Here is a 24,757-nt window from a genome sequence, read left to right as displayed (position 1 = left end):
TCTCCAGACAGTTGGACTGAGTTCAGATGAGTAACGCCGTTGCCCAGTTCCCGTAGCATGGTTCTCTTTCCTCCTGTCTCTAGGCCAGCTTTCTCACCATGTACATCTTCCTCTAAACACTGTCTGCATATCTTCCATTGCCATATAGCTCCCTGCAAGGGAGTTGCAGGCCCTGCTGTTCTTCACACGGCTGAACAGGAGGAAGCGCAGACCTGTCATGACCACTGTAGGTTGTGGGTTGAATTTGTCATGAGGATCCCCCAAAAATTGCCCCTAAAGAAGGGGGCAGATGGTTGTCTGTCTTGGGTTGATCTGTATTGCTGTGTATTGGTCCATTTGTGAGCAAGATTTAACGAAGGCTTGCTGAGATGTGAGCCTGCTTCGTTTGTGTACTTTTAAAACCCCAGCTGGAAAATTCCAGTTGACAGCTGCATGAGAATGCTCCTCCCGGTGACGCCTCCGGCTGCACCCGCTTCTCCGTCAGTTGATGTCTGCGGAGTACCCCCTGTGCTACAGCCCCTGGGTGCTGCCATCACAGCAGCAGCAGAGCTGTTACGGGCTGTCCCGTGCATAGCACCAGCTTGAAAACCCCACCCACGAATGCCTGCAGCCAGCCACAGCAGAACATTGACAGTCTCGTTTTGCTGTCTGGACTATAACGAATGGAGAAGACTTTCCATCTTTCAGTAGGGTGTCACCCTGGTTAGTTAATGAACAATCTGACCCTCCTGGTCGGGTTCTATTTCTCTTCAGTTTCTAGCCATTGATTCTTTCTCTGTACTTGTTCATTAGATTTAAAATTAGATTTGTTTCAGCATCTGGGGCAAAGTGATAGATCGGAACTGCAAATGCATTTCTTCTGTCTTTGCCTCGGAGGCTGCAGGGTGAAACATGATCGTCCTGTCCGCTAGACTGGGCAGTGACAGAGGCAAGGCTGGGAAAAGGCACACCACATTGCCAAAATCTTTGCTGACCCGAAATAGAAACGGTTGCTTGTATGATAAAAATAGCCTGGTGTGGAGCAGAGGGAGCGAGGCGTCCCGCGCTGGAACACGCTGGTGCAGCAGCAGCACTGGAGAGTGAAGCCAGGGGCAGAGGGAGCTCGGTTCCAGTCGCACCATGAACAAAACTGGGGCTGTGCTCCCCGTGGGCTACCAGACCTCACACAGTCTGGGTGAGGCGCCCGTCTCCACCGTGCCCTAAAAGTGTTGTTTCCTTTTTCCCTGTGTGCGGAGCAGAGTAGGCCTCGGTGGTGGGATTCACCTGGAACCCGGCTTGGTCGGTGTTTGTGCTCTTCCTCTGGGCAAGGGAGGGCGGCGATGGTGCTGGCGGGGCTGTAGGACCGACAGACCCACTTTGCGGTGGTGGATTGCCAGCGGGGTTTTCATTCCAGCATCCCCAGTGAACAACTAATGCTCCTGAGGGGACTTCTGGCCTTGCATAACTTCATGTGCACCAGAGCTCTTGCTAGTGTAGTTTATGGCACTCTGGGAAAAGAAGGTTGGAGTTTGGGGATGTTTTGTTTGGGTTTTTGGTAGGGTTTTTTAACATTGGAAAGTCACGTAGCTACAATAGCAGGATTTCTAAGGGTAGCGCACAGGCTTCACTGTCTGAAGAAATATGATATGAGCCATGGCTCTGCCAACCGCTGCTTTAGGTTGGGTTGGGGTTGAGGGGTTAGGGGAGGGCCTCAGAAATTCCTGAGCCTCTCAGCTGCCATTGTAGTCATCAGCCCACCCAGCCCTTGGGAGCTATTTTTGTGAGTGCTGCCATGACACAGGAGCTGGAGAATGTGCTCTAAGCAGAAGAGGTCTTTCTGCTCCTCGGCAGGCAGTTGGATGGAAGGAGATTTGATCATCGCTCTCTGATTATCTCTGCTTCCCTGAAGAAGGCTTTGGCTGGGGTAACAATCTCTCTTTTATAGTATTAAAAGAGGAAGGGTCAGTGCTTCATTGTGGATGGGTACAGTTGAGCATGGGCAGAACTGGAGCTCTGTTTCGGTCCTGCCTTCAGTAAGAGCCCTCAAAGGCATCTGTGCTCTGTTAGCTGTTAGTTAGCTCTCTGTTACTTGTTGGTGTCTGTTTTGCTCTCTGTTACTTGCTGGTGTCTATTTTGGTGAAGTGGGGCCATAAAAGCACGTTTGCTCCTGCAGGTGGGGTGGAAATGTGTGTGGTAGATGGAAACGCACTGGAGTGAGGTGAGAGGTGTGACGGTGCTGGGACGAGCGAGGCCCTTGGTGTCTGGCCGTGTGATGGAGCTGGGCTGAGGATGTGCTGCAGTGAGAGGGGAGAGGGTGTGTGCTTGTGCAGGTTTGGGGAGTCAGTTTTGCTGGAGAGCAGCAGCGTTACTGGCGAGCTGCTGAAGCGCAGGCTGGAATGTGTGTGAGGGCTGGGGAGGTGCAGGGCGTGTCGGGCCCGCCAGCTCCTTGGCGCTGCGTGCTGGCAGCGAGGTCGTCTTCTGGAAGTAGCATTTGGGATCGTGGGGTTGGTGGTGGAGGAGAGGAGAGAGAAGGGGTGGTGGTGTAAGTGCTAGTACTGGAATTCCTCTCTCCCCTGTCCTTCAGCATCAGCAGCTGCTGTGTATTTTCTCCCTCCTCTCTTTTACTCTGTTCTCCTTATTTCTTTCTGATCCTTTTGTTTTCCTCTCAGCTTGTTCAGTATAATAAGGCCAGCTCCGGAATGGAGGGTGACTGCGCTCTGCTGTCCCTGCCAGTGGCACAGGACAGCCGGGATTCGTACCCAGACCCAGCTGCAGGCCCGATCGTCGGAGGCGTGGCTGCCCTTCCTCAGGACCCCGCATCACCCGACACCTGCACGAGCAGGGCGGAAAAACAGCCCCAGCTAGACAAGCGGGATCCCACAGGTTGCCCCTTGTCCCCGGAGCAGATGCCAGAGACGCCAGAGCAAGAGTGCATGGTCGACTCTCAGCCGATCCTCTTCAGTGAGAACCCCTTTGTGGTGGCCAACCGCAGGGGGAAGGCGGCAGGCCAGGCTTGCCTGGGGGGGCCGCCCCTTGGCTATGGCAGGGGGGGAGTGCTGAAGACCAACCTTTACTCCAAGGCAAGCAGTCCGGTGGCACGCTGCGTGTGGCATGCGATCGCCCCGCCATGGCCACCCGCGTTCTACTAAACCCCTGCGCATGCTCGGGACGGCGAGGCCGGGCAGCACGAGGCCCTAACACCAGCGCTTCCCCCGCCTCCGGCGCAGCGGCTGGCGGGCAGCGAGTTCCCTCCCGGCCACTAATGCCCCCCCCCCTCTGTTATCGCCAGGCGTGGGCACTGCTCAGCCCCTCCTGGAGCGTAGGTGGCTTCCCCGGTGTCTCTGCGGTGGGCGAGCATCGGGCTGGGAGCGGGTGCTCCCCGTCTGCTCCGACTGTGAGAGGGGGAGTTGGCAGGGCTTGTGGAAGGGGGGGTGGTGGTGTCACACTCCTGTACCTGGGCCTGAACAAACAGCCCGTTTTGTACTTCTGAAAACTAAGGGGCAGTGCAGCCCACGTAGTTAATCGACAGCCCAGGGGCACGGTGTTCCCTGAAGTGACACGTCTCAGTATATCTAGACTTTCAGATTTCAAGGGAAACTTTGCTTTTTGCTCTGGGAAGTCTGTCTGTATTTAACATTCTCACTGTTGCCCAGGAAACCTGTGGCAGAGCAAGAACTAGACCCAAAGACACTGTCCCAGATTAGCACCGCAGCACTCTCCCCTTCTTCCTTTCTCAGTCTTTCAGGAGGTCTGAAAAGCAAGAGAAGCAAAACAACTGCAAACAAACAGCCCCCGCACTCAGAAGAAAAAACAAACAGAACACCACCCAGCTGTAGTTCTCTTAGACGTTTGTAGCCCAGTTGCTTGGTGAGAATTTGTTTTTCAGAGGTGTGTAGGCTGATGAGCGTGGAGCAAGGCCGTGTAGTTGAATCTCTGTAACCTCTCAGTATCTTAAGTCAAAGGCTGGGGTTTGGGCATTACAGACATCCAGCTTTGGCGTTCAAGAGATCAAAAAGCAGTGGTCACAGAGCACGGACCCTTTCTGAAGGTAGACTTTATGCCAGATCAGCTGTCATCAGTCTGGAGGGGTGTCACGGTTAGCTGGAGCTTATCTAATGCCACGTTGCTGTGAAAAGGGATCGGTTCCCCCCGTCCGCGTGTTCTCCTCCCCTGTGCTGACACCGGAACGAACGGTCGTGTGTCAGCTGGGGAGCTGAGGTCCCTGAAAACAGCATCCTAGAACAGCTCCTGCCTTGGTGGGATGGGCAGCTGCGTGTGGCTCCGGGGAAGGCCTGGGCGGCCGCAGCCAGGAGCAGAGTGAGCAAGAGGCGTGGGAGCGGGTCAGCCGATACTGCCACGTCCTCTGTCATTACAGTGCTGAGAGGGATCAGAGGTTTTCTGTGCTCCAGGATAAACTTCAGATCACATCTCCTGGCTTGCTCAGTAGAACTGCGATAGCCTGAGGCTGACATGAGTCAAATTAACAATTCACTAGTGCATGGGTATGGTATGAATGAACGCGGAACCCTAGATTTGCTTAAACAGTTTTCTGAACCCCAAAGGACCTGTTCCCATCTGTAGGCATCTAAAATACTTTCTAAATTGTGCTCCTTAATCCTGTGGACAGGCTGAGGTGATTACTGGGACGCTGTAGCTGTTGGGGCTGGCTGTAGGCTGGCTCAGCCTGAGTGCCAGCGACCCCGGGTTCCCATGGAGGGGGTCAGACTCTCTCTTTCCTGCGCTCTGGACTGTGCAGGGGTCTGAACCTGCTCCCCTTTGGGTTGGGAGTGGCTTTTTTTGCTCAGTGTCTGTACAACGGGAGGTTTCCCTAGACCCTGGCTCAGTCTGTTGAGGGCCAAAGAGAAGTGAGGGGGAGAGGATTCCCAGGGACGTGTTGCAAGGCAGAGGCTTTAACCTGATTCCTGATTCCGTCAGCCTTGCGGGGCGTTTGGATATGATCTCAGTTCCAGTGTTTAATGTCATTTCCTTGCTGTTTCTGTTGCTTTTTGCAAGTTTCTGACAGCTGCGGTTGGGCCCAGTGCTAACTCTGCTTGTGTGTGGTGAGGTGGCCCACGGTTGACTGCAGGCTGGATGTCACTGGTCTCCCCTGCCTCCTGGTCTCACTGCGGAGGGAGAGGCATGGAAGATGCTGCTCTACAGTAACTACCTTTGTCTTCTCTCTTTCAGGCTCCTGCAGGCGAGTCTGGAACAGGAAATGCCAGGCGTGAAAGCCCCTATTCTCCTGGAAATCAGCAGGTGAGACTGCAGGACAGGTGTGGGGCAGGGCAGAGGCTACTGCCAGGGCCAGGGGAAGCCGAGTCTGATTTCCATCCTTGAGAGTATCCAGGGATGCAGAGACTCTTTAATTCTGGCAATTGGTACGTCAGAAGAAACAGAGAAGTCAGGATTTGGAGAACCATCTCAGGTCTGTGAACCGTTGCTCCTCAGTCTCCAGAGAGATCCCTTGTTCTGTTTGTGGCACTGCCAGCAGCACACGTCCCTTCTGAAGGATCCTGCAGCAGACAGTTATAGGTCAGCCTGCTCCAGGGAATGGTTTTCTAAAACTCTTTGGTTAGAGGCCAGCTTCCACTCTGAAAGGAGAAGTTTCTTTATTTCTTGTAACTTTTGATTTTTTTTGGGGGGGAGCCATTACCTATTCCCACTAGCCGTCCTTATTTCTCATATGAACTCTCTTTTCTTTCAAATCTTGGTAAGTCATTGACTTCACTTTCATCCTGTGGCAATAAGTTTCACAAGTTAGTTGAGCCTTTTGAAGTTAAATACTCTAAATGGATTTTAAAAATTTTCCCTTCACAGTCATTACTTGTTTCTGTTTTTTATATTAGGGGGCTGAAGTGAACTGAAAATTGTACTTTCTACTCTACACTTAGTCATTTTGTGTCTGTTGATTCGTTTTGGAGTGCAAGGTAGTTCTGGCACTGACCTGATCTTTAGCTGAGTCATTTCAGTTCTCTAAGCTGGACAAAAGCTCTCTGCTTTCCTACGAAGTCAGTTCAGCTTCATGAGATGAATTGCATCATCTTGGGGTGAGGTGGCAGTTAACACTGACCCCGGGGAAGGGTCAGGACCCTGTGGCTGGGAGCAGCGCACAGGGCAGTGGAGCTGTCGTGAGCAACAGTTCAGTCCATCTTCTGCTGCTTCCTTGGCCTCTCTTGCATCTCCCTCAATTCTTAGATCCTTTGAAACTGAGTGACCGCCAGAGACACAATAAGATTAGATGAAGATCCTTTTCATTATAGTAATACCACTTCAGTGCTTTCTGTTCCAGCTGCATATGTTTACTTATTTGCTTTTCTGACAGCAGTTGCGTACTGATCAGAGGTTTGTTTTGGGCTGTTTGTAAGTCTTCCTCTTACCGCAAGAGCAAATTTTCATTGAGATTGAGTTATTTATCTAGAAGGAATGGGGTGGGGATGATGCTCCTCATTCTACGATAGAAAGAGATCTAGATATTCGTTTGCTCTGTCTTTAAAGATCCTCAGCTCAGTTGAAAAAGCAGCCCAGATCCCCAAGGGTGGCCGTGGAGCTGCTCGTAGAATGATTTAGGGTGGAAGGTCTGGTCAGAGACCACACTCGGAGTAGGTCCAATCAGATCAGGTTACTCAAGGCCATGTCCAGTTAAAGTCTGAACGCCTCTACAGATGGAAGGTCTGCATCTCTCTAGGTGCCAGATGCAGTATTTGACTACACTCATTTTAATTTTTTTTTTAAACTAGTATTTGGATGGAACGTCCCTTGTCCCAGCTTGTCATAGGCAGCTTTCGTAGTACCCCTGATGTTTTTGTTTGTCACTGTTCTGGCCCTGGAGGCTCAGTGCCAGTGTCCTTGCCACAAACAACCCTCTGGCTGTGCTGCTGCCTGCTCTTCTGACTCGGGATGGGCTTGCTCAGGAAGAAATTGTTTGTCCTCAGAGTCTAATAGTTTGTCATTTTCCAGTTCCTGTGGCAACAGCGACCACTTTGTCTTCTCATAGCAGTCACTGCTCTGACAGTGGAAACTTTCCAGGTGAAACTGTTCACTCTCTCCTCCGTGGGCTCAGAGAAGAGCAAACACGGTCTCACTAATGGATTCTGCGGAGTTAGGAGCAGCCCAGGAGCACTCCTGCAGATGCAGGCGTTTGTCTTAACAGTTTTAAGTTGGGCATCTCAAACTCCCTGTTATGTAGCACTTGCTGCAATTTGTAGTCTATCACTTCAGGTTTTTGGTATCATGAATTCTCTGTAGCTTGGGCAAGATACTGAATAATCTATACGGCTTTTTTCTTGGTTTTCTCTTTTATCTCTCTGTTCAGAGATGTATATGCCAAGAGAGATTCTGTTAATTTCTTACAGCATTTATAGCCAATTTCATTACTTTGTCCTTTATTTTAGCCTTTTAAGGTCTTCAGCAGGCTTGCTCACTGCTTTAATTTCTGAGATCTAGCCTATGTGTCATTTTGACAGCTTTTTTCCCCTTCCTTGGTCTATGGCTGTTATGAATTAGAGACTCTGGCAGTTGTTCTTGAGGGTGCCTTGGTGTCGCAGTGCCGAGCCATTAGTCTTGCTCGTGGCACTCTCAACCCTGCATTCTGTATGGGAGCTTTCTGTCACACTGGCATGACTTGATACTTTCTGGATCAGAGCTTTCCGCGTCAGTCTCCTGCATGGCAGGTAAGGCTGTGTCTGGTACTTTTAGCTCTCTCTGGGCAATGAATGTTACACAAAATGGAACAGGTCCAACAGGTAATACTGAAGGGCACAGGGCAATCACTAGCCTTGTGGCTTGCACATTTTCTGGGGACTTGGGAGACCTGACCTTCAGGTTGTTGCTCCAGAGCAGACATTCCAAGGAACTGCATCTCTAATTCTCTGCCATCATCTATTTTTAATGGAAAGTCTTTGGGTCTGACATCTTGTAGTCCAGCCAGAATTTATAGGCTTATTTCAGAGCTCTCGGAGAATTACTGAGGGAAGTTGAATCCCTTGTCTCAAGGCTGGTGTCACGGTGGTTTTGCCTGGCCTTGAGTCCTGCAAGCTTCTGGTGGGGGGGGGGGGAGGAAGGAGGTGTTTGTGGTGGGTCTGTGTGTGCGTGCCAGGGAGGGCAGAGGGTCTTTCTCTGTGGCAGGCAGCGGGAGCTGCGCGGGGACACCGACAGCTCTGGGGAGCTGCAGTCTCTGTGCTGGGAAAGGTGCTTGTCTCAACCTCTCTCGCGGAAAACCCAGTCTCTTCGTTTTCTCTCCCCTTCTCTCCCCTGACGATCCTCCCTGGCATTGCCCCTCTCCAGACGCCTGCAGCCCCTCGGCCTGCTCACCTCTCAGGCAGGGAGACCCGCTTTGTAAGTGCCTGTTGGTGTGCGGTGTGCGCTGCTGCTCCGTGCTGCTCTCGCCCGGTGCCGCTGCTCCTCGCCCTTTTCTCCGGCTTCGCCTTCCCGGCCCCTGTGCTCGCTGCGCGCCGGGGCGGCAGGCCGCGGCACGGGGGGCTGCTCCCCGCTGGCCGCTGCGAGTGGCACCTGCGAACGCTTCCTGGCAGAGAAGCCGTGGCGCTGATGGCTTTGCTCAGGCTCAGTAGCAAGCGCCGAGGGCAGGGGGTGTGAGCAAGGACCAGGACCCGCTGAGCTGGAGCAGAGACGGGGAGGGCAGGGGCCAGTGCCCAGAGGCGTGTGGAGAGAGGTGCGAGTGCCTTCTCACATAGCGGAGGAACTGGGACTCTCTTGCGGGTGGGCTCTGGACGGCTCCCCACGTGAAGAAGAAGGTATGGCGGGGGTTAGCATGGGACTTGGGGGCTTTTCCCTGTACAGGGCAGGCGGCAGGGCAGGGGAGGGCTTGGGAGTTCTCTATTTCTTTCTGTGTGGAGCAGGGAAAACTAAAGGCTTCCTGTAGGGACTCCAAATTTACACCTGTATTTCTGTTTTCAGGCTTCCATTAACTTCATTACATCGCAGGATGACAGTAAATCAGTAAGTACATCCACCATGAGACCTTATTGCAGTGTCCCTGTGCATTCTCCAGCACCTAGAGCTTGCCTCTTCCTTCTGCGTGTGCTCACGTCCAGCCCTGCGCGTCTCACTGTTGGGTCTTTATTCTGTCTCCTTCGGTCCTCCACTGTACCTCAAGTTTGTACAGATGCACTAAGTCTCAAATATTGTCAATTTGAAAACTTTCTGCCAGTGTTTTTGCAGCTTTTATTCCTGTTTATCCTTGCAGCTTTCACTCATGTAGTTTTTGCTGGGTCACTCCTTTCCTGCTTTTGCTCTCTTTAGTATTAGATGTTTTGTTCACTTCCACACAGCATCCAACAACGACGGCATCCAGGTCAAATCTCAGACTCCTGTCTCTGCTCTTATGTCTGCATTTCTCATTGGAGCCCTACCTGGGTCTCAGTTCATTTTCAGTCCCAGCTTTTTCCAGTGCTCGTTCCTGGCCAGTGTTTCCCTACTGCATCTCCCACTCGTGATGCTTTCATCCTCCAAGCTCTGACACGCTCATGCCGTACCCCTCTGACCCTTGCAGCTGCTGCTTGCATGGCAGATTCTTCCTCGTGTCCTGGCCTTCTCTGTAACCCGTCGGTCCTGCTGTGACCCAGCTTGTCTGAATCTCTTTGGCTGTCCAGAATACTTGCACCAGAGGCATTGTTTGGTGTCTGTTTCAGCAGCTCTCCCTCCCAGTCTGGTGTCTGGGAGGCAGCACAGCTGAGGAGTTGAGCGCAGGTGCATGGATTTGTCTGACTCACTTGCATGGCAGAGACATTTTGCTGCCCTAACTGCTTATTCTTTTCTCCCTCTCTCTCCCCCCTCCCCTTCCTCTGCCTTTCCCCTGCTGCGTGGTACTGACACAAGCAGACCAAGCCAGGCGTCATCCAGCCTCTTTCCCGAGTGCGACAGAACGCTGCCTCACATAGTGCGGAAGACGGGGACAGCCCCAATCCCTTCCAGCAGCCTGAGCAGCGCTTCAATACCCAGAACTCTGTAAGTGGCCTGCAGTTCCTTCTTGCTAAGCCATGTCTATCTGCCCTAGGTCGCTATAATGCCACTTTTTCTGGTGGGTGGGCCGAGCGCACCCTCCCACTGGTGACTCTGTAGCGTGAAGGTCACACGCCTTAGCCAAAGCTGGTCTTGTTTTGCACCGGTCTGGATGCCCTGGGTGAGAACACATACACTTCCCAAAGAGTCACGGTCAGTGCTCCCTTCGTTTTTCTAACGTAGATGAGTGTCTTCACTTACCCCTTCAGAAAATGAGCATTGTTGAAACTGTATTGTGGCTGGAATCCCCAGAGCAGTTACAGCTTCAGATCCTTATTGATGAGCTGTTGCGTTCTGCTGAGGCATAAATCTTTCAGAACCTTTGTCAGTGTCTTGCATCCTGGAGCAAGAGTCAATACCATCTTGCTGATGATAATTTTTATGATTTGCAAAACAATTATTTTTGGAAGAGTCATATTCCCTGGGCTGTATGTTGATGGGAGAGAAAGATTCAGGTATTTTGGTCTTTGTCATGACAGTATACCTACAGTATAGCCCTTCTTTGTTCATTGAAGCTTGTGTGACATGATACCAAGTTAGAGACCTGATTTGCAGACAAACACCTATATATAATCCATGTAATTGGCCAAGATTCACATATTTTACAATCTCTTCTGACGTTGATGTGCTGTTCTTTAGCCTATGCAGAAGGGAACATCATCAAACAACATAATTTAGCCTCAGTCCAGGACAAAGAACCCCAGACACCTGAAACTGAGTCATTGCAGCTAGAGGGATTGAAGGAAGGACGCAACCAAAGGGATTTGCTTCTAGCAGAGAAGGTGGTGGTGGTCTCATTCCCCCCCTACCCCCATTCATTTCTGTGATGCTTTGAGCAGGTCATCCCAGCTCTTCCTTCCCTCCTGCATGTGATAGGAGGGGCCACAGGGAAGATAAGTGAGCAAAAGACCAGCAAAGACAAGTGACAAGCAGTAGGAGGGTCTTCTTGGACCTTAGATGTTTCTGAGTAAGTGGAAGTCTGTGAAGGGAAAATCTGAGATCAAAGGCAGGTCTCCAGGTTCCAGATCCCTGAATGGGTTTCCACTTTGGTTTAGGAGACTGTGACCATTAGTCTTGAAGTACATTGAAGTGCACGTTAGTCATTTTATAAACAGAAGTGTCACAGCCACTGCAAAAAACAAATCAGACTAGTAGATCCCTTCCCATGAAAAAGGCTTCTTTAGTCAGAAATGCCAGATAAGGCCAGGGCTTACCTTTAATTTTCTAATAAACTAAATGTGGCTTGGTCAGCCCTGAGCAGGGGTCAGAGTCAGCTGTCAGCTGTCTTCTCCCAGCCCCAGAAGCCCACTGATTCAAGCAGGCACGTGCTAGTTGAATTGGGTGGAAATCCTTAAGGACTGTGACAGCACTGTGGCCCCTTGGCCAAGAGATCCATCACAAAAGTCTGGTCAAGTCACTGAGGATCTGTACAACCAGAAGTGTCGTTCCTGCCACCACCCAAGAAGTAAACCAGGGCTGTGGTAGGTGTGCTGCTGTGTGTAGCACGTGTACAATACACCGTTCATCTCTGCCCAAGGCTGAAGGAGCTGTCCTGGCGTGTTTCACTCCTCAGGCTTTGCGGGCTGACTTGTGCTGTTTCCCCATTTTCGTTTTTTTATAACATCTGTGCTTATCTTCACCTTCTGTCTTTGTCCCTGTAGCAAAAGCCGCCTTCACCGCCCTCTCCTGACGAGATCCCCATCAATGTCAAGCAAGCCTACAAGACCTTTGCAGCAGTGCCCTTGTCACACCCTCTGCTCGAGGCACAGGTAACTGGTGCTGGCTGGGGGGCGTTACACAAACACTGGTGCCAGCAGAAGGTTGGGCATTGTGGGTGGGCGAGGGAGCTCGGAGAACAGGGAGTGATTTGTTTCCTCCAAAGGAAGCTGTCGTGAAGGAGGGAGATGTCGAGGTCCCCGTGGAAGTCGGAGTCTGTTCATGTTGCTGTGGTCACCCTGCAGAGGCCTGTCCATAAACACACCACGTCCTGGAAGCTCCCTGAATTTGTTCTCCCTGGACATTGGGATGCTGTTGTATAACCGTGCTGTTCTGATATAGAGAAACTCTCTGAACTTCCAGAGTCCAGGACCAGGCTAAACCTGCTCTAAGGAATTTTTTATTAGATTTCGATCTTTAACTTAATTGAAACTATTCTTTCTCCCCTCCGTGTGTGTGAATCATGGAACCATTCGGGCTGCATGAGGCCTCTGGAGGTTATCTGCCCCGGTCCTCCGTGTGAAACAGGGCAACCTCTGAGGTTGTGTGAGGGTGCTCAGGCCCAGTCTGCTTGAGTTCTGAATTTCCAGAAATGGAGATTCTGAGGTCGCTGTGGGCAGTCTCTTCCACTGTATGACCGTCTCTGCGGTGAAGAGGTTTTTTTCTATATGTTTTATCAGAATTTCTTTTACTGCAACTTGTGTCTGTTGCATCTCATCCTCTTGCTGTGCACCTCTGAGAAGTCTGACCTTGTGCTCTAACCCCCCTCTGGGAAGCTGAATGCAGGAATGAGATCCCCCTCTCCTCAGCCTCCTCTTTTCCAGGCTGAACAAGCACAGGTTCCTGAGCCTGTTGGCAGATGTCGTGCCCTGCAGCCTCCTAAATCATTTTGATGGTCTTTCACTTGTCACGCTGCAGTTCTAGTGGCATTCCTGGACTGGGGAGCCCCACACCAGGCACACTGCTCTTGTGAGTGCTGAAGAGAGAGGAGGGGTCTGTTCCCGGGGCCAGCCCTTGCTCTGCGAAGGCGTCCGGAGCGGTGCTCGGCATGGCCCCTGCTGCCCTCCCGCCTCTCGGCCCCAGCAGCTTGGAGCTTGTACCCACGCGTGGCAGCACCCCGGCTACGCGGGATCTCCGGAGCTGTCTCCTTATAGGCAGTCATACCACCACTTCATTTACTAAACTAAAGAAGCAACAACTGTCCGCTTCGACACCTCATGTTTGGAAAGAGCCTCCGTTCTCGTCATCTCCTTACTGCTTTCCTTTTCACCTGTTCGACCTGAATTCTTGCTGCCACACCTTTAATTGAAATGAGTTCTCCTGTTTCACAGATTGTCTTCTACTGTTGTATTGTTTGTTTGCTTGTTTCTGTCTTTATTTTTTCTTTCTTTCTTTCTGAATCTTACCTGGCAGTACCCTTCCTTACACGTCAATAGATCCCCTCGCCTTTTCCGTAGTCGTGCTCTACTGGAGTTAGGGTGTTCTGCAGTGACTTGTGACAGCAGCTCTGTGTTACATCTGAGCTAGTCCTGCCCTCCTGCTGCTGCCCTGGCCTGCGCTGCTGCTCACCTGGCCTCGTACTGATCTGGTTTGGTAAATTAATGTGGGTCACAAGTCTGTCTTTACTGTTTGTAGGGTTGATATTGGGCCATTTTGGCTTTATAGACTGATTTACTCAGAGTTAGATGACGGTCAGTAGAAGCTGAGGAAGTTGTTAGCGAAGTCCAGGGTGAAAAGGAAGTGGAACTTGTCTCCGTTGGCATCTGCGACTCACCAGGTGACCTGAGCTCCCGAGTCAGATTGTATCTGGCACACAGACGTTTTCTCCAGCTTCGTAATCTCTAGCTGATGTATCGTGGTTTAAGAAACAAACTGATCCTGAAGTAGATCACCTTGTATTTTGTACTATTAAATTAAATTATTTTCATCCTCCTCAAATCAACCTGTTGTTCCAGGATGATATTCCAAACTATTTTGAATTTTGACAGTGCTTGTCCCCATCCAGTGGAGTGGGATGAATGAAATAATTGGCAGAGGTCTCGGACAACTCTGCATTTCTGTGAGTCTGTATTCTGGACTTTGCCATTCACAAGCTTTATTCACACCTTCCTGGTTTCTGAGTCAAATTTGGCAATGAAAATGTTAAGCAAGATTGGTCACAAAACTCTTCTTTGAAGTCTCAGGCAATTCTGTGCAGTTCCTTCATTAAAAAAATTATTTATATTGTCAAAGGAAGATATTAGATTAATCTTCATTGTGCCTGTTCCATTTTGATATTTTCTATTTATTTTTGTTTTAATTCTATTCAACCGTGAATAGTTGTCCTGTTGAAGTTGAACAGACTGATAGTTCCACTGCTCAAATTACTTTTGCCCGCTTCTTGATTCTTGAGAGTATCTTAGCTTTTTTTTAGACATGAACTGCCACCCAGTTAAACCAATCAGTTCAAAATCGATGCTTGTCAGATTTGCAGTTCACAAGTCATTTCATTCAGAATTGAACAGTGCTTATCTTGTCCCTGCAGGTGGGTGTATTGAGCTCTCAGGTTTTCTTCTGTGTTAGCAGCAATAATTTCTTATTTCCAGACATTTGCTTCTTAGCTAGAAGCTTTTTTCTTTATTTTATTTCTTCCCTTCTCTGTTATTGTGCTCCTTACTTATACAAAATCAAAATCTTCTGTTAGTTTTTGGAGTGCGTTTGAATAAAGTTGAAGTTGAAGGTAGTCTACTTGCTCTCTTCTTGAGGTTCCTTTTCACCTGTATAATTAAAAAACTTTCATATTTTTAATAACTTTTTGGCAGTTCTCATTTTACCCTTACTGATTTCTGGTTTACAGATAGATGTTGTGCATCAATTTCTTTTCCTGCCCCCTGTAATTAAAATCATCCAATATTCTGTTATTTATTCTGCTAAATATGGATTTCCTTCTTTCCTGATGGTGTTTCCACTTCTTAGAAGTAAATTTTCGATAGTTGCATCTTTTGATTTAAAGAAAGTCTTAAGTCTCTTCCATCTTAAGCTAAGCCCTCTGCTCCTGTTCTTCACCTACTTCCCCATATTTTTCAGTTTCTGTTGTTTTAAAAGTTGTCACCGTCTGTTTGTGTTTAGCCCTCAATTTAACGTAAATGCTTATTACTGGCGATTGCGAAGCCTGAAGTCGTGTTGCCTTGTGTTCATTCTGGGGCAGTTTTGTGGGCCTGCCGCTGTTTCTGTGGCTTTGGTGGCACTTGGCTGGACGGCAGCAGTGCTGGTAGAAAACTTTCTTTTTAGAACGTACCTGTTTTTCTGTATTCTTAGGAACTGCCCGGTCAGAGCACCACAGAGAATCCCAAAGCTGCGCCGGAGGTGAGTGCTGGAGGCTGGAGCTGGACAGAGGAGGGGGCCTCGTGGGGGATTCCCTGTCTTGGGCGGTGGGCATGGCTGGGCTCGCCAGGGCATGGCTGGGCTCACCGGGGCTCGCCGGGGCACAGCTGGGCTCACCGGGGCTCGCAGGAGCACGGCTGGGCTCGCCGGGGCTCGCAGGGGCACGGCTGGGCTCGCCAGGGCTCGCAGGAGCACGGCTGGGCTCACCAGGGCTCACAGGGGCACGGCTGGGCTCACCAGGGCTCACAGGGGCACGGCTGGGCTCGCCAGGGCACGGCTGGGCTCGCCGAGCAGTGCCAGTGCCGCTCTCGCAGGTGGCCACGCTCAGCCCTGGGGGACTGCACAGCCCGGAGCAGAGATCCTTCCGCGAGAGGCAGAAGTACTTCGAAATCGAGGTGAAGCAACAGCAGATGGATAAGCCTCCCAAGCGTGTCTCCTTGGTAGGAGAAGATGACCTGAAGAAAATGAAAGAGGAGGAAGGTATGTTGGAATCTGTGCAAGGAGATTTGTCCTGTTAAGTGAGTCTCTTCTCCGTGGGGGCATGGGAGAGTGCGCACACCAGAAATCCAGCACTTCCAAAAGCCCGTGGGTGGTTGTTCCTAAGGCCTGGTAACAGCTTGAAGTAAGGGAATGTGAAGGAGTTCTGCAGATGCTCCACCATTACTACGTGGACTGGTGGAAGTGCTGTGGTGCCAGGGTGTCCTGTAGTTGGTAAACACTTCAATAAAATTTAAAAAAGCTATTACAAATGATGTGTCTTTGTAAACTGCCCAGGCTGATAGGCAGCAACACGGGGTTGCCCGTGGCATCCTCACAGGGGATCTGACAGCAGAGCTTTTGTTGCCCGGTATGCTGCTCTGATTTTGCACTGGGCTTGCAACGGGAAGGAAAATTACTGCTATAGTTTTTACGTAATTTCCTCCTGCTTGAGAGTTGTCTTAAAAGGTGATGAGGAACGACATTAAGTGGGGAAAAGGGCTTCTACTGAAATCCTGTCCTGTTCCATAAGAAAATACATCTGGAATCACTACAGTTGGAATTGGACTCCTGGGTTTGGGAGCTGTGACTCTCTTGCTTGAAAAGTTTATCATAGTATTTCTTTTGTAAACTGTTGGGGTTTGGGTTTGGGTTTTTTCACTTTATAAACAGCTAGTCTTCTCTTTCCCACCTTCCCTCCTATATTCCTGTTCAGAGACTGTTTGTCCAGAGCATTAGAAACCTTCTCATTTTTCACTTAGTTCAGGAACGTGAATACATTTTAAGACAAGAGTAAGCTCATAAAAGATAGAAAGAAAGGTAAGAAAAAGAAATTGCAGCTTGTTATTTTGCATTTCTTCAATGCAATGTGGCCAAAAGAATCACAGATCCAACATAAGTTATCTGGGTACGTCAGACTCTTACTGTGGCTCAAAGGGAAATGTAGGAGACGCAAAGATCAAGATATAAAGTATGAAAGGAGAAACTGTAATGACGAGTTTCAGGTTTGCATTTCACCTTGTTTTGAGATTTGCTAAGTAGGGTAGATGGGAAGAAAGATCACCTTTACTCAGGGTACCTCTCAGTACTAGGGGGAAAAAAAAAAAAGAAAAAAATAAATAAAATCCCCTCTGGGTAAGAGGGATCCCATGGTGAAGATTATCCAGACAATAAATTAAGCTCTAGCTTATTCAGGATGAAACATCCCAATCAAATATCTCAAAGTGAGAAGTTACATCCTCTGGATCTTTGCAATTCCATCACTTACCAAAGATTTCTGCTGCTTTGGGCTCCCACTGCTAGCAGACTGCAGCATGAGAAATTTCAGCATGTAGGCACCCCTACTTGAGTGTTCTGTTTGCATTTGTTAATTTTAAAAACATTTAATAAAAGAGGCCAAGGACTGTTACTAATTTTCAGTTTTGGTAGACAGGTGAGAATAGAATAGAATAATTCAGCTGGAAGGGACCTACAACGACCATCTGGTCCCACTGCCTGAGCACTCCAGGGCTGACCAGAAGTTAGAGCGTGTTGTTAAGGGCATTGTCCAAACGCCTCTTCAACCCTGACAGGCCGGGGGCATCGAGCCCCTCCCCAGGAGCCTGTTCCAGGGTTTGACCACCCTCTGGGTAAAGAAATGCTTCCTCCTGTCCAGTCTGAACCTCCCCAGCGCAGCTCTGAGCCGTTCCCCGTGTCCTGTCCCTGGGGCCCAGGGAGCAGAGTTCAGCACCCCCCTCTACCCATCCCCTCCTCAGGAAGCTGCAGAGAGCCCTGAGGTCACCCCTCAGGCTCCTTGTCCCCAGACTAGACAAACCCAGAGCCCTCGGCCACCCCTGGCAGGATCTGCCTCCCAGCCCTTCTCCAGTTTTGTTGCCGTCCTCTGGACACATTCAGGGACCATCCCACCCTTCTCCAATGGTGGGCCCCAGACCTGCAGACAGGACTTGAGGTGAGGCTGCGCCAGCGCTGGACACAGCGGGACAATCTCCTCTCCTGGCCACTGGTCGTGCTGGGTTTGATGCCCCCGGGATGCCGTTTGCCCTCCTGGTGCCAGGGCACACTGCTGGCTCCTGCCGAGCTGCTGCCCCCCAGCACCCCCAGAGCCCTTTCTGCAGCCACCCCTCTCCCAGTTCATACTCGTGTCCAGAGTTACTCTCTCCCAGGTGGAGAACCTGGCACTTGCTCTTGTTAAATGTCATGCCATTAACGATTGCCCAACGCTCCAGTCTGTCTAGATTGCTCTGCAAGGCCTCGTGTCCCTCGAGAGAGTCAGCAGCACCTCCCAGTTTAGTATCATCAGCAAACTTCCTAACAGTGCATTCAACTCCCGCATCCAGATCGTTGATAAAAATATTGAGCAGAACTGGCCCTAGAATGGAGCCCCAGGGCACGCCGCTGGTGAGTGGTTGCCCACGTAGAGCAGGCTGCTCCCTGTCCCGCTCTGTCCCGGATCCTCCTGTGCCCCCTGTGTCTGCCTGCCTGGCCGTTCCCTGCCCCGTGCGGGGCCTGTCACCGTCACTCCAGGCTTTGGTCCCTCCCGGGGGCGAGGGGACGATCAGACCCCACTCGTGTGCAGGTTCCTGGGGCTCTGCGCTCTGGGCAGCGGGGCAGAAGAGTCTGCACACAACTTCCAGTTTGAGGATGAGTGCACTCAGCGTGATGAATGGTCGGAAATCGGTCCTGTAAAGTGTCCAGGAATGGAAGTTTAGTGAGTGAGGAAGGAGGGATGGAGGGATTGGGTTGAGTTTGTTACACCTGAAGCATTAGTGCAGTGGAGGAGAAACATGGACCTAAAGCAGCACAGGCTTGGAGGGACAATGACTGTAAGGACCTGCCTAGAGGCTGCATCCTTGTGGGGGTCTAGCAAGTGCTTTGTGGTATGAGTTTGTCTTCTTTTGGCAGCTCGAAAACTGCAGCAGAAACGTACCCTCCTACTGGAGGAGGAGGCAGAAGAGGATGAGATGGTAAAACAAGCGCCGGAGATGAGCATGCAGTCCAGTGTCATCATCGAAGGAGTTGAGTACAAGATCGAGAGACTGAATGGGAGGAACATCCAGGCTCCAGCAACTCGGTAAGACAAGACTGGTAGCTCAGTACCACCCACGCGTGTCAGAGGTGTCCCAGTATCAGTAATTTTCAGGGAAGAGAGCTGGGCAGTATCTCTTCTTCAGCATAGAAATGGGCAGGATTTTCCAGCTCTTCCTTTTCAGAAGAACAGATCCTCCAGCTGTGCACTTGGGTGTGTAGAGATGTTGATTTTTAGAGGTAGCTAATTCAAGATAAACCCTGATGCTGAACCTGGGTTTTGGGGTTTTTTGGCTTTTGTTTCCTGGTTCTCCTGGACTTATCTTCCAGGTTACATTAATGTTGTTTTTCTGATTCTTGAGGATAGAAAATAGGGAATGAGAAAAGACTTCTCATAAGACTTCAGATAAAAATAAGGCTGCACTAGGATAAAGCTGAAGCTGTGCTTATCTGACTCTTCTGAGTCTTTGGTACAGACGTTCTTCTCTTCACAAACACTTCTATTGTCAGCCTTACAATGGCTGAGAACACTTATCCTGTCATTTTGAATCTCATTGCTCCCCATTGTTTCTGTCCAGTCTCTGCTGAGGAACTTCTCACACAATGAATGCACTGAGACCTTCCACCTCCGGTGCGAGCAGGGCAGCTCTGAGGAGGGACAGCAGCCAAATGCAAACCAGCTGCTTGGTTTGATGTGAAGGGCTGCTTATCCCTGCTCTTCTCATACTGAAATGTGGGAGGTTAGACATCCATCACATGACTTTCACTTGCTTATTATTTATGCTTGAACAAAGGCAAGGCAGCGGAATAGACTGAATTTGTGTTTCTTGAAATATTTTTTTGTCACACTAGAACAGAAACTGAAATTTAATCAAAATAAACTTGAGCAGTAATAGTAAGGGCTCAGAGTCATGATAAACTTTCTGACTGCCAGCTGAGCCACAGTGTGCATGTCCTTAACCTGTGGAAACAGGCTTGTGTGACCTCCTTCCATTAGAGATCAGAGTAGTGTCTGCATGCGTCCAGCTCAAGGGCTGATGACAGTAATTTGGTTATCAGCACAAAGCCTGAGCGTGTCAGGCAGTTGTGCGTAGAGCGGCTGCCCTGAGAGTGGCTGTTCTGAGGTCGCTCGGGATTCATCCCTCGCCCAGGTGTGCCTTCACTTACAACCCCGGAAGGCCGCCCTTCATTAACGTTCGTGCTTATGTGACATCAGCAAAGGGAAAATCTGGAAGCAGCCAGGCTGCCCGTCACATAACGGCAGCTGGAGAGACCCAGAACTGTGCAAGAACTTGCCTGACATTTGAAGAGTGTGTGTGAGAGTGGATGGCTGACCTTCAAATGAAGGGAATGAGTTCTGGTGTTAGTGTGAACATTTCTGAAGTCAACAGGGAAGTGCTTGCAGCAACGCAGCAGCTGTGGAGTAAAGTCCTTAAGAGTTGTGTCTTCAAACCATGAACTGGTTGTTGCTTTCTGGGGCTCGGAGCCATCGTGAGCCTCTGCCGGGTGTGCCGGCCTGCGGTGCTGACAGCAGACCCGCTTGCTTTGTTGCAGGCCCTCGGAGGTCAGCGAGAACAGCAGCTCTCAGAGGAACTCACTGGAAGAGGGCATCAAGCCTGAGCAGAGAGCCAACTCCATGTCTGGGTGAGTGGATCACCAGCATCCTTTGCTGCCAGGTATGGAGCAGATGGCTCCTTCTTTTTAGCAGACGTAGGGTGTAAAAGGAAGGATTTCGTGGGGAAAGGGAAACTGTGGTCAGAGCCAACCTCCCAAGAGAAACTCACCTCTGTTGCGTGTCCTTCTGACTCCCAAGGGGATGTCCCTGGATGTGGTACTAAACGGTTGGCTGGGGGTGTCGGTCATCACCTTTTATGTTGAAAGCAGGCAGGTGAGAGCTGTGGTGGACCAGGCCAGCCCATCTCTCCCTGTTTCTGTGCCCAGGTTGAGTCCATCACATCTCGGAGCAGGGGATCCGGTGGTGCCCGTGCGGACGGCCAAAGCCGAGCGGCGGCACCAGGAGCGATTGCGAATGCAGAGTCCTGAGCTGCTGAGTGGTCAAGAGAAGGAGCTTTCTCCAGCAGAACGTCGTGCTCTGGAGGCAGAGAAACGAGCAATGTGGAGGGCAGCCCGGTGAGTCAGAAGAACCTTTGCTGTTCTCTTCACTAAGCTAGTTCAGGAAAGGGGGACCTGCTGCATGTCTTTTGGATTAGATGGTATCAAAAGCAGGGAATAAAGTAGCCTTCCTAAGTCAGATGTTAGGGGAGGTTATGTAGTGCCTGTGCAAACAGTGCAAAGCATCTGCCGCTTGGCTGAGCTCATCTGCTCCCAACAGCTGCACGGCTGAGGTGTCTCTGCATTTCAACAGTCCTTGCGCAGTCACAAAGTCAGGGGAGTTCTATAAAAGACATAACTTGAACACCTTGATGTGATGGAGAACCTATTCCTTCCCTCTCAGCACACAGCTTGCCACATTCTCTGTAACACATGAAAAAGATGATATTTATTGAAGCTGCAAGGTGACATACTCAAAATGAAAAATGGAAAGAGCATTTCACATATCCAGTGTTGCTAGACTGGAAAACTTGCTGAAGCCAAGAAATTAGCAAGACGAGGGCATTCTTATCCACACAAGCTGTTTCATCAGCTACAAAAGAGTGATTAAAGATTGTTTTGGAAGGAAGAGAACTTCTAGTTCAGAACTTAAGACTTGAAGCTAGTTCAGGCATTTACAGTGTCAAATAATTCCTTTCAAAAATTAGTCAGGCTGCTCTTGTAACTAATTATAGTTTTCTTCCCATAATGTTCCTGTAGGAGGCATTCAGAGGACAATCTGAAACAGTCTCTTTTGGGGTTTGAGTGAGAGCTTTTAGAGGAACAGGGCTGCTAGTGACTCATCCTTGCCAGCCTGCTAGATAAGTCACCGGAGGGATTACCGTGAGTTGTGACACCCCTTGGCAGTTCCAGTGCTTGTGCTTAGACGTGGGTGATAATGGTGCTGTCGTCTTCTGGGGGGGCCCTGAGGATGAAGAAATACATAGTGGAGTCCTCAGTGAGGGGGGCTTTGAGGGTACAAAGGTTCCCCCATTGTGACTTGATCAGTGTAACAGATCTGCTCATGGTTTATTTAGAGCTGGACTCATGTTCCTAGTACCAGGGCTTTTTGCCCTTCAGGGAAAACTTTCTTGGTATGCTCCAACTCTTTGCCTTGGACGAGTCCTTTGCTGGAATTTTTTTTCTGAAGCACTGCCTTAGTTTCACTGCACTGCCCTGTGATGTCAGAAAGCTGAGCAGGTCACTGGGAAGCAGAACACTGATTTGGGAGAGATTGATTTCTGACATCTTGTAGCACGTTTGTTAGACCTTTGAAACTGGCCCTGCTTTGCTGTTGGATCAGATGCCCTCCAAAGGTCCCTTCCAACCTGAATTGCTCTGAGTCCACACTGGGTAATCTCTCCTGCCCCGGCTCCCCACTAACGGGGCTGCCTCTGTCCCGGCCCAGTGACCAGTCAGGCTGTCAATAGTGCGCTCGGGTGGGATTGTTTCCGCCCTGTGCTGTTGTTTCATGCTCCAAATACTGTGGGATTCTGTCTGCGGCTCTGGTTCACTGAATGTTCTGCTGTATTTGGCATCTCACGCCTAGTCTGGGTGATGCTGTTCCCACGGTTTCTGTGTCACAACTTTTTAGGTGGCATCATTTGCAAATGGAAGTTCTGTATTTTCACATTAAGCCAGGAATAACTCTTTTACCAAAGTACCAGTGGAACAGAAGTTTTAAACAATGCCTGCCAAAACAGACGCGTTGCCCTTGTGCTTTAGGGCTGGAAGCTGCGTAGGTGTTGTGGAGCTAAATGTTGCTTAGAATCGCTCAGAGGAGGCTGGCTGGGACTGAGATGACCAGACCCAAATCCTTGCTCTGGCCTATTCTTCCTTATGACATTGGACAGATCCCCGAGTCCCTCTGAGCTGCAGGTGCATGGAGAGAGGATTGTAGCAGCACTTCTCTGTCTTGCAGGAAGGCTGTGAGCGTTGGATACGTTAAAAATGATTTTCAGTGTGATGCTGTGTCAGCACCACAGTGTTGTCAGGAGTAGACAACTTGCAGAGCATTGCTGCTCAGTCGTTGCACTGAAAAAAAATAAAGCTCCACTGTTCTATCTGAGCCAACAAAACAGAAGTTGTCTATCAGGCTTCTCCTCCTGACAATCAACATCAGTATGCTCGGAGAGGCGGTAGAGGCTGCCCTGTCAGCCCTTCCCAGTGAGATACACAGGACTGTCTCCCTCGTGCCTCCACCTCCCATGCCTGTTTCCTCCTACAATGGGGCAGGCTGTATGAGGTAATGTCGGCTCTGATTCCTCCTAAGCATTACCATATCCAAGGAATGCTGTAATAAAAGCTTTAAGTTGGGTGTAGAAAGGAGAAACACGACGTTGCCTGCGCAAACCTTTGAAGGCAAAGCTATTCCGGGGACGTTGCTCATGTCGCAGTGTGCACCACTCGCCTCGGGACTCTGGTCTTCCATGAACTTGTTGCTGTTGCCAGCAGATAAAGAAATCTGAAAAATCACAGAGTGGGGGCAGGATCTTTTTTACATGATTCCGTTATTTGCTCCTGTAACTTTCCTGTACACCTGACTGTGCTTTTTCGTTAGTTAGGATTTTGTTGAAATTGCTCAGGGCACAGTAGAAGTTCTACATTACACTGCAGAAGGGTCCGTGGGTGTTGAGTACAGTGGGTTTGTCCACTGTGGGCAGGAGAGAGATCCCTGCATTCCAAACCTGCAGTCTCTTCTAAGCATGTTTTGTTCATGGCAGATGAACTACTGAAGGGAGAGCCTTTTGAGGTAAGAGTACACGATGAGGTGAAGCTACTTGCAGCTGTCTTGCTTTTCAGTTATCAGATCCGGTGTAGCTTTTTACTCAGTTCTTAGAGAAGTGCCTGGCTGATTCCTCGCTTAACCCTTGTGTGGGGTTGAGGCCTTGTTTGTTTTGGCATTGGCAGGAATCAGTCAGTCACCATAACATGCTCCTTTTTGTTAAGACAAGGATGGTCTGTTCCCGCTACCACAGATCCCCCGGGATGATCTGGTCTTCCTGGGGTCCCTCTTCTGTAGGTGCTAGAGCAGGCACAGTGACATGGTGGCAGCCAGGGCTCAGGTCTTGTTTCCAGAGGCCCCCAGCAGCACTGCCCGTGCTGTGGGGGAGGGAGGACTGTACTGCCCTGCACGTGGTGCTGCAGCTGCACTAACCTGTGTTTTCTTTAAGTGCATGCCACTGATTTTATTACTTTCTCTCTAATCTTCTATCTTCTGCTTCTTTCCAGTTCTCTGGTCTGTGTGCTGTCACTCGTGACCCCATCAGTTTGCACCTTCTTGGGCTTTTCCTTTCTGTCCCTGTGTCATCCGTGCTCTGCCAGGACGTGTGATGCGCCCCCTCCCCCAGCACCCCCACCCCCTGCTCTGTTGGGACAAACACCCCAGCACCCATTGCCCCATCCGTGTCCCAGGCACATGCAGCCGCTGCCACGGGGAGAGGGGGCTGGCACAGGCACTGCCGAGGGGCAGGTGTCCCGTGAGGGCTGTTGTACGGATGCACTCACCTGGGCTGTGTGTGCTCCGGGGCCATGGCCAGCAGACCTGTCACAATGTGCTTGTCCGTTGTGCTTCCCCTTTTCTGGTGGTTGAAGGTGCATGTGAACGGGTGGTCTGGATGCAAATGGACACGAAGGGACTACCAGAGGTGTGCACGCACACTCACCCGTGCCTTGTCCTCCCTCAGCCCGCTACACACACTCACACACACACAGACACACACTCACACACACGTCTCTGTCAGTACCTCCCAGGCCTTTCCCTGTGGCCTGCCGGGTGTTCCTGCTCCTCTCCCAGCCTGCGGGAGGACAGTCTCTACATGCTAAGGCTCTGCAGGCTGATGCCTCTGGGCACGTCCCCCCAGACTGGCCTCTGGAGGTTCCTGCTTCTTCTGCAGCAGTTGGTGTTGAGCAGGATCAGATATAGGAGCCTGTTTTAATCACAGCTACCCCTATATCAGACCCGTATTTCTCCTTGCCAGGGTATGTTCCTGTATCTGTTTCTTTCTTTCCCTGCGCTTGTCCGCTGCGATGTTCATCACCATCATCTCCTCTTCCTCCTCTTCCTCCTCCTCTTCCTCCTCCTCCTCCT

The 24,757-nt window shown here is 50.4% G+C and overlaps 1 protein-coding gene across 31 annotated transcripts in view; it reads left to right on the top strand.

Annotated features, from left to right (window-relative positions):
- The window catches only part of SCRIB (scribble planar cell polarity protein), a 111,947-nt gene that overhangs the window by 73,205 nt on the left and 13,985 nt on the right, over window positions 1–24,757 (top strand). For 18 of the 31 annotated variants that reach the window (XR_012622786.1, XM_074819969.1, XM_074820614.1 and 15 more), the window contains 10 exons: window positions 5,167–5,235; window positions 8,263–8,313; window positions 8,893–8,934; window positions 9,814–9,942; window positions 11,658–11,765; window positions 15,010–15,057; window positions 15,390–15,555; window positions 18,454–18,622; window positions 20,131–20,220; window positions 20,518–20,706. Coding sequence is in view for 26 of the 31 variants with exons in the window: in XM_074819969.1 (XP_074676070.1) it covers window positions 5,167–5,235; window positions 8,263–8,313; window positions 8,893–8,934; window positions 9,814–9,942; window positions 11,658–11,765; window positions 15,010–15,057; window positions 15,390–15,555; window positions 18,454–18,622; window positions 20,131–20,220; window positions 20,518–20,706 (1,061 nt within the window). In the remaining 5 variants the exon portion in view is untranslated. Of the gene's footprint in view, window positions 1–2,648; window positions 3,060–5,166; window positions 5,236–8,262; window positions 8,314–8,892; window positions 8,935–9,813; window positions 9,943–11,657; window positions 11,766–15,009; window positions 15,058–15,389; window positions 15,556–18,453; window positions 18,623–20,130; window positions 20,221–20,517; window positions 20,707–23,898; window positions 24,755–24,757 lie in introns of those variants that run through there. The other 13 variants (XM_074819616.1, XM_074821291.1, XM_074820971.1 and 10 more) reach the window with 10 other exon arrangements.

This window comes from Strix aluco, chromosome 1 (genome assembly GCF_031877795.1).
Source record: "Strix aluco isolate bStrAlu1 chromosome 1, bStrAlu1.hap1, whole genome shotgun sequence".
Lineage (NCBI taxonomy): Eukaryota > Metazoa > Chordata > Aves > Strigiformes > Strigidae > Strix > Strix aluco.
Note: the sequence above shows the minus strand (reverse complement) of the source record. Positions and strands in the feature narration are given on the sequence as shown.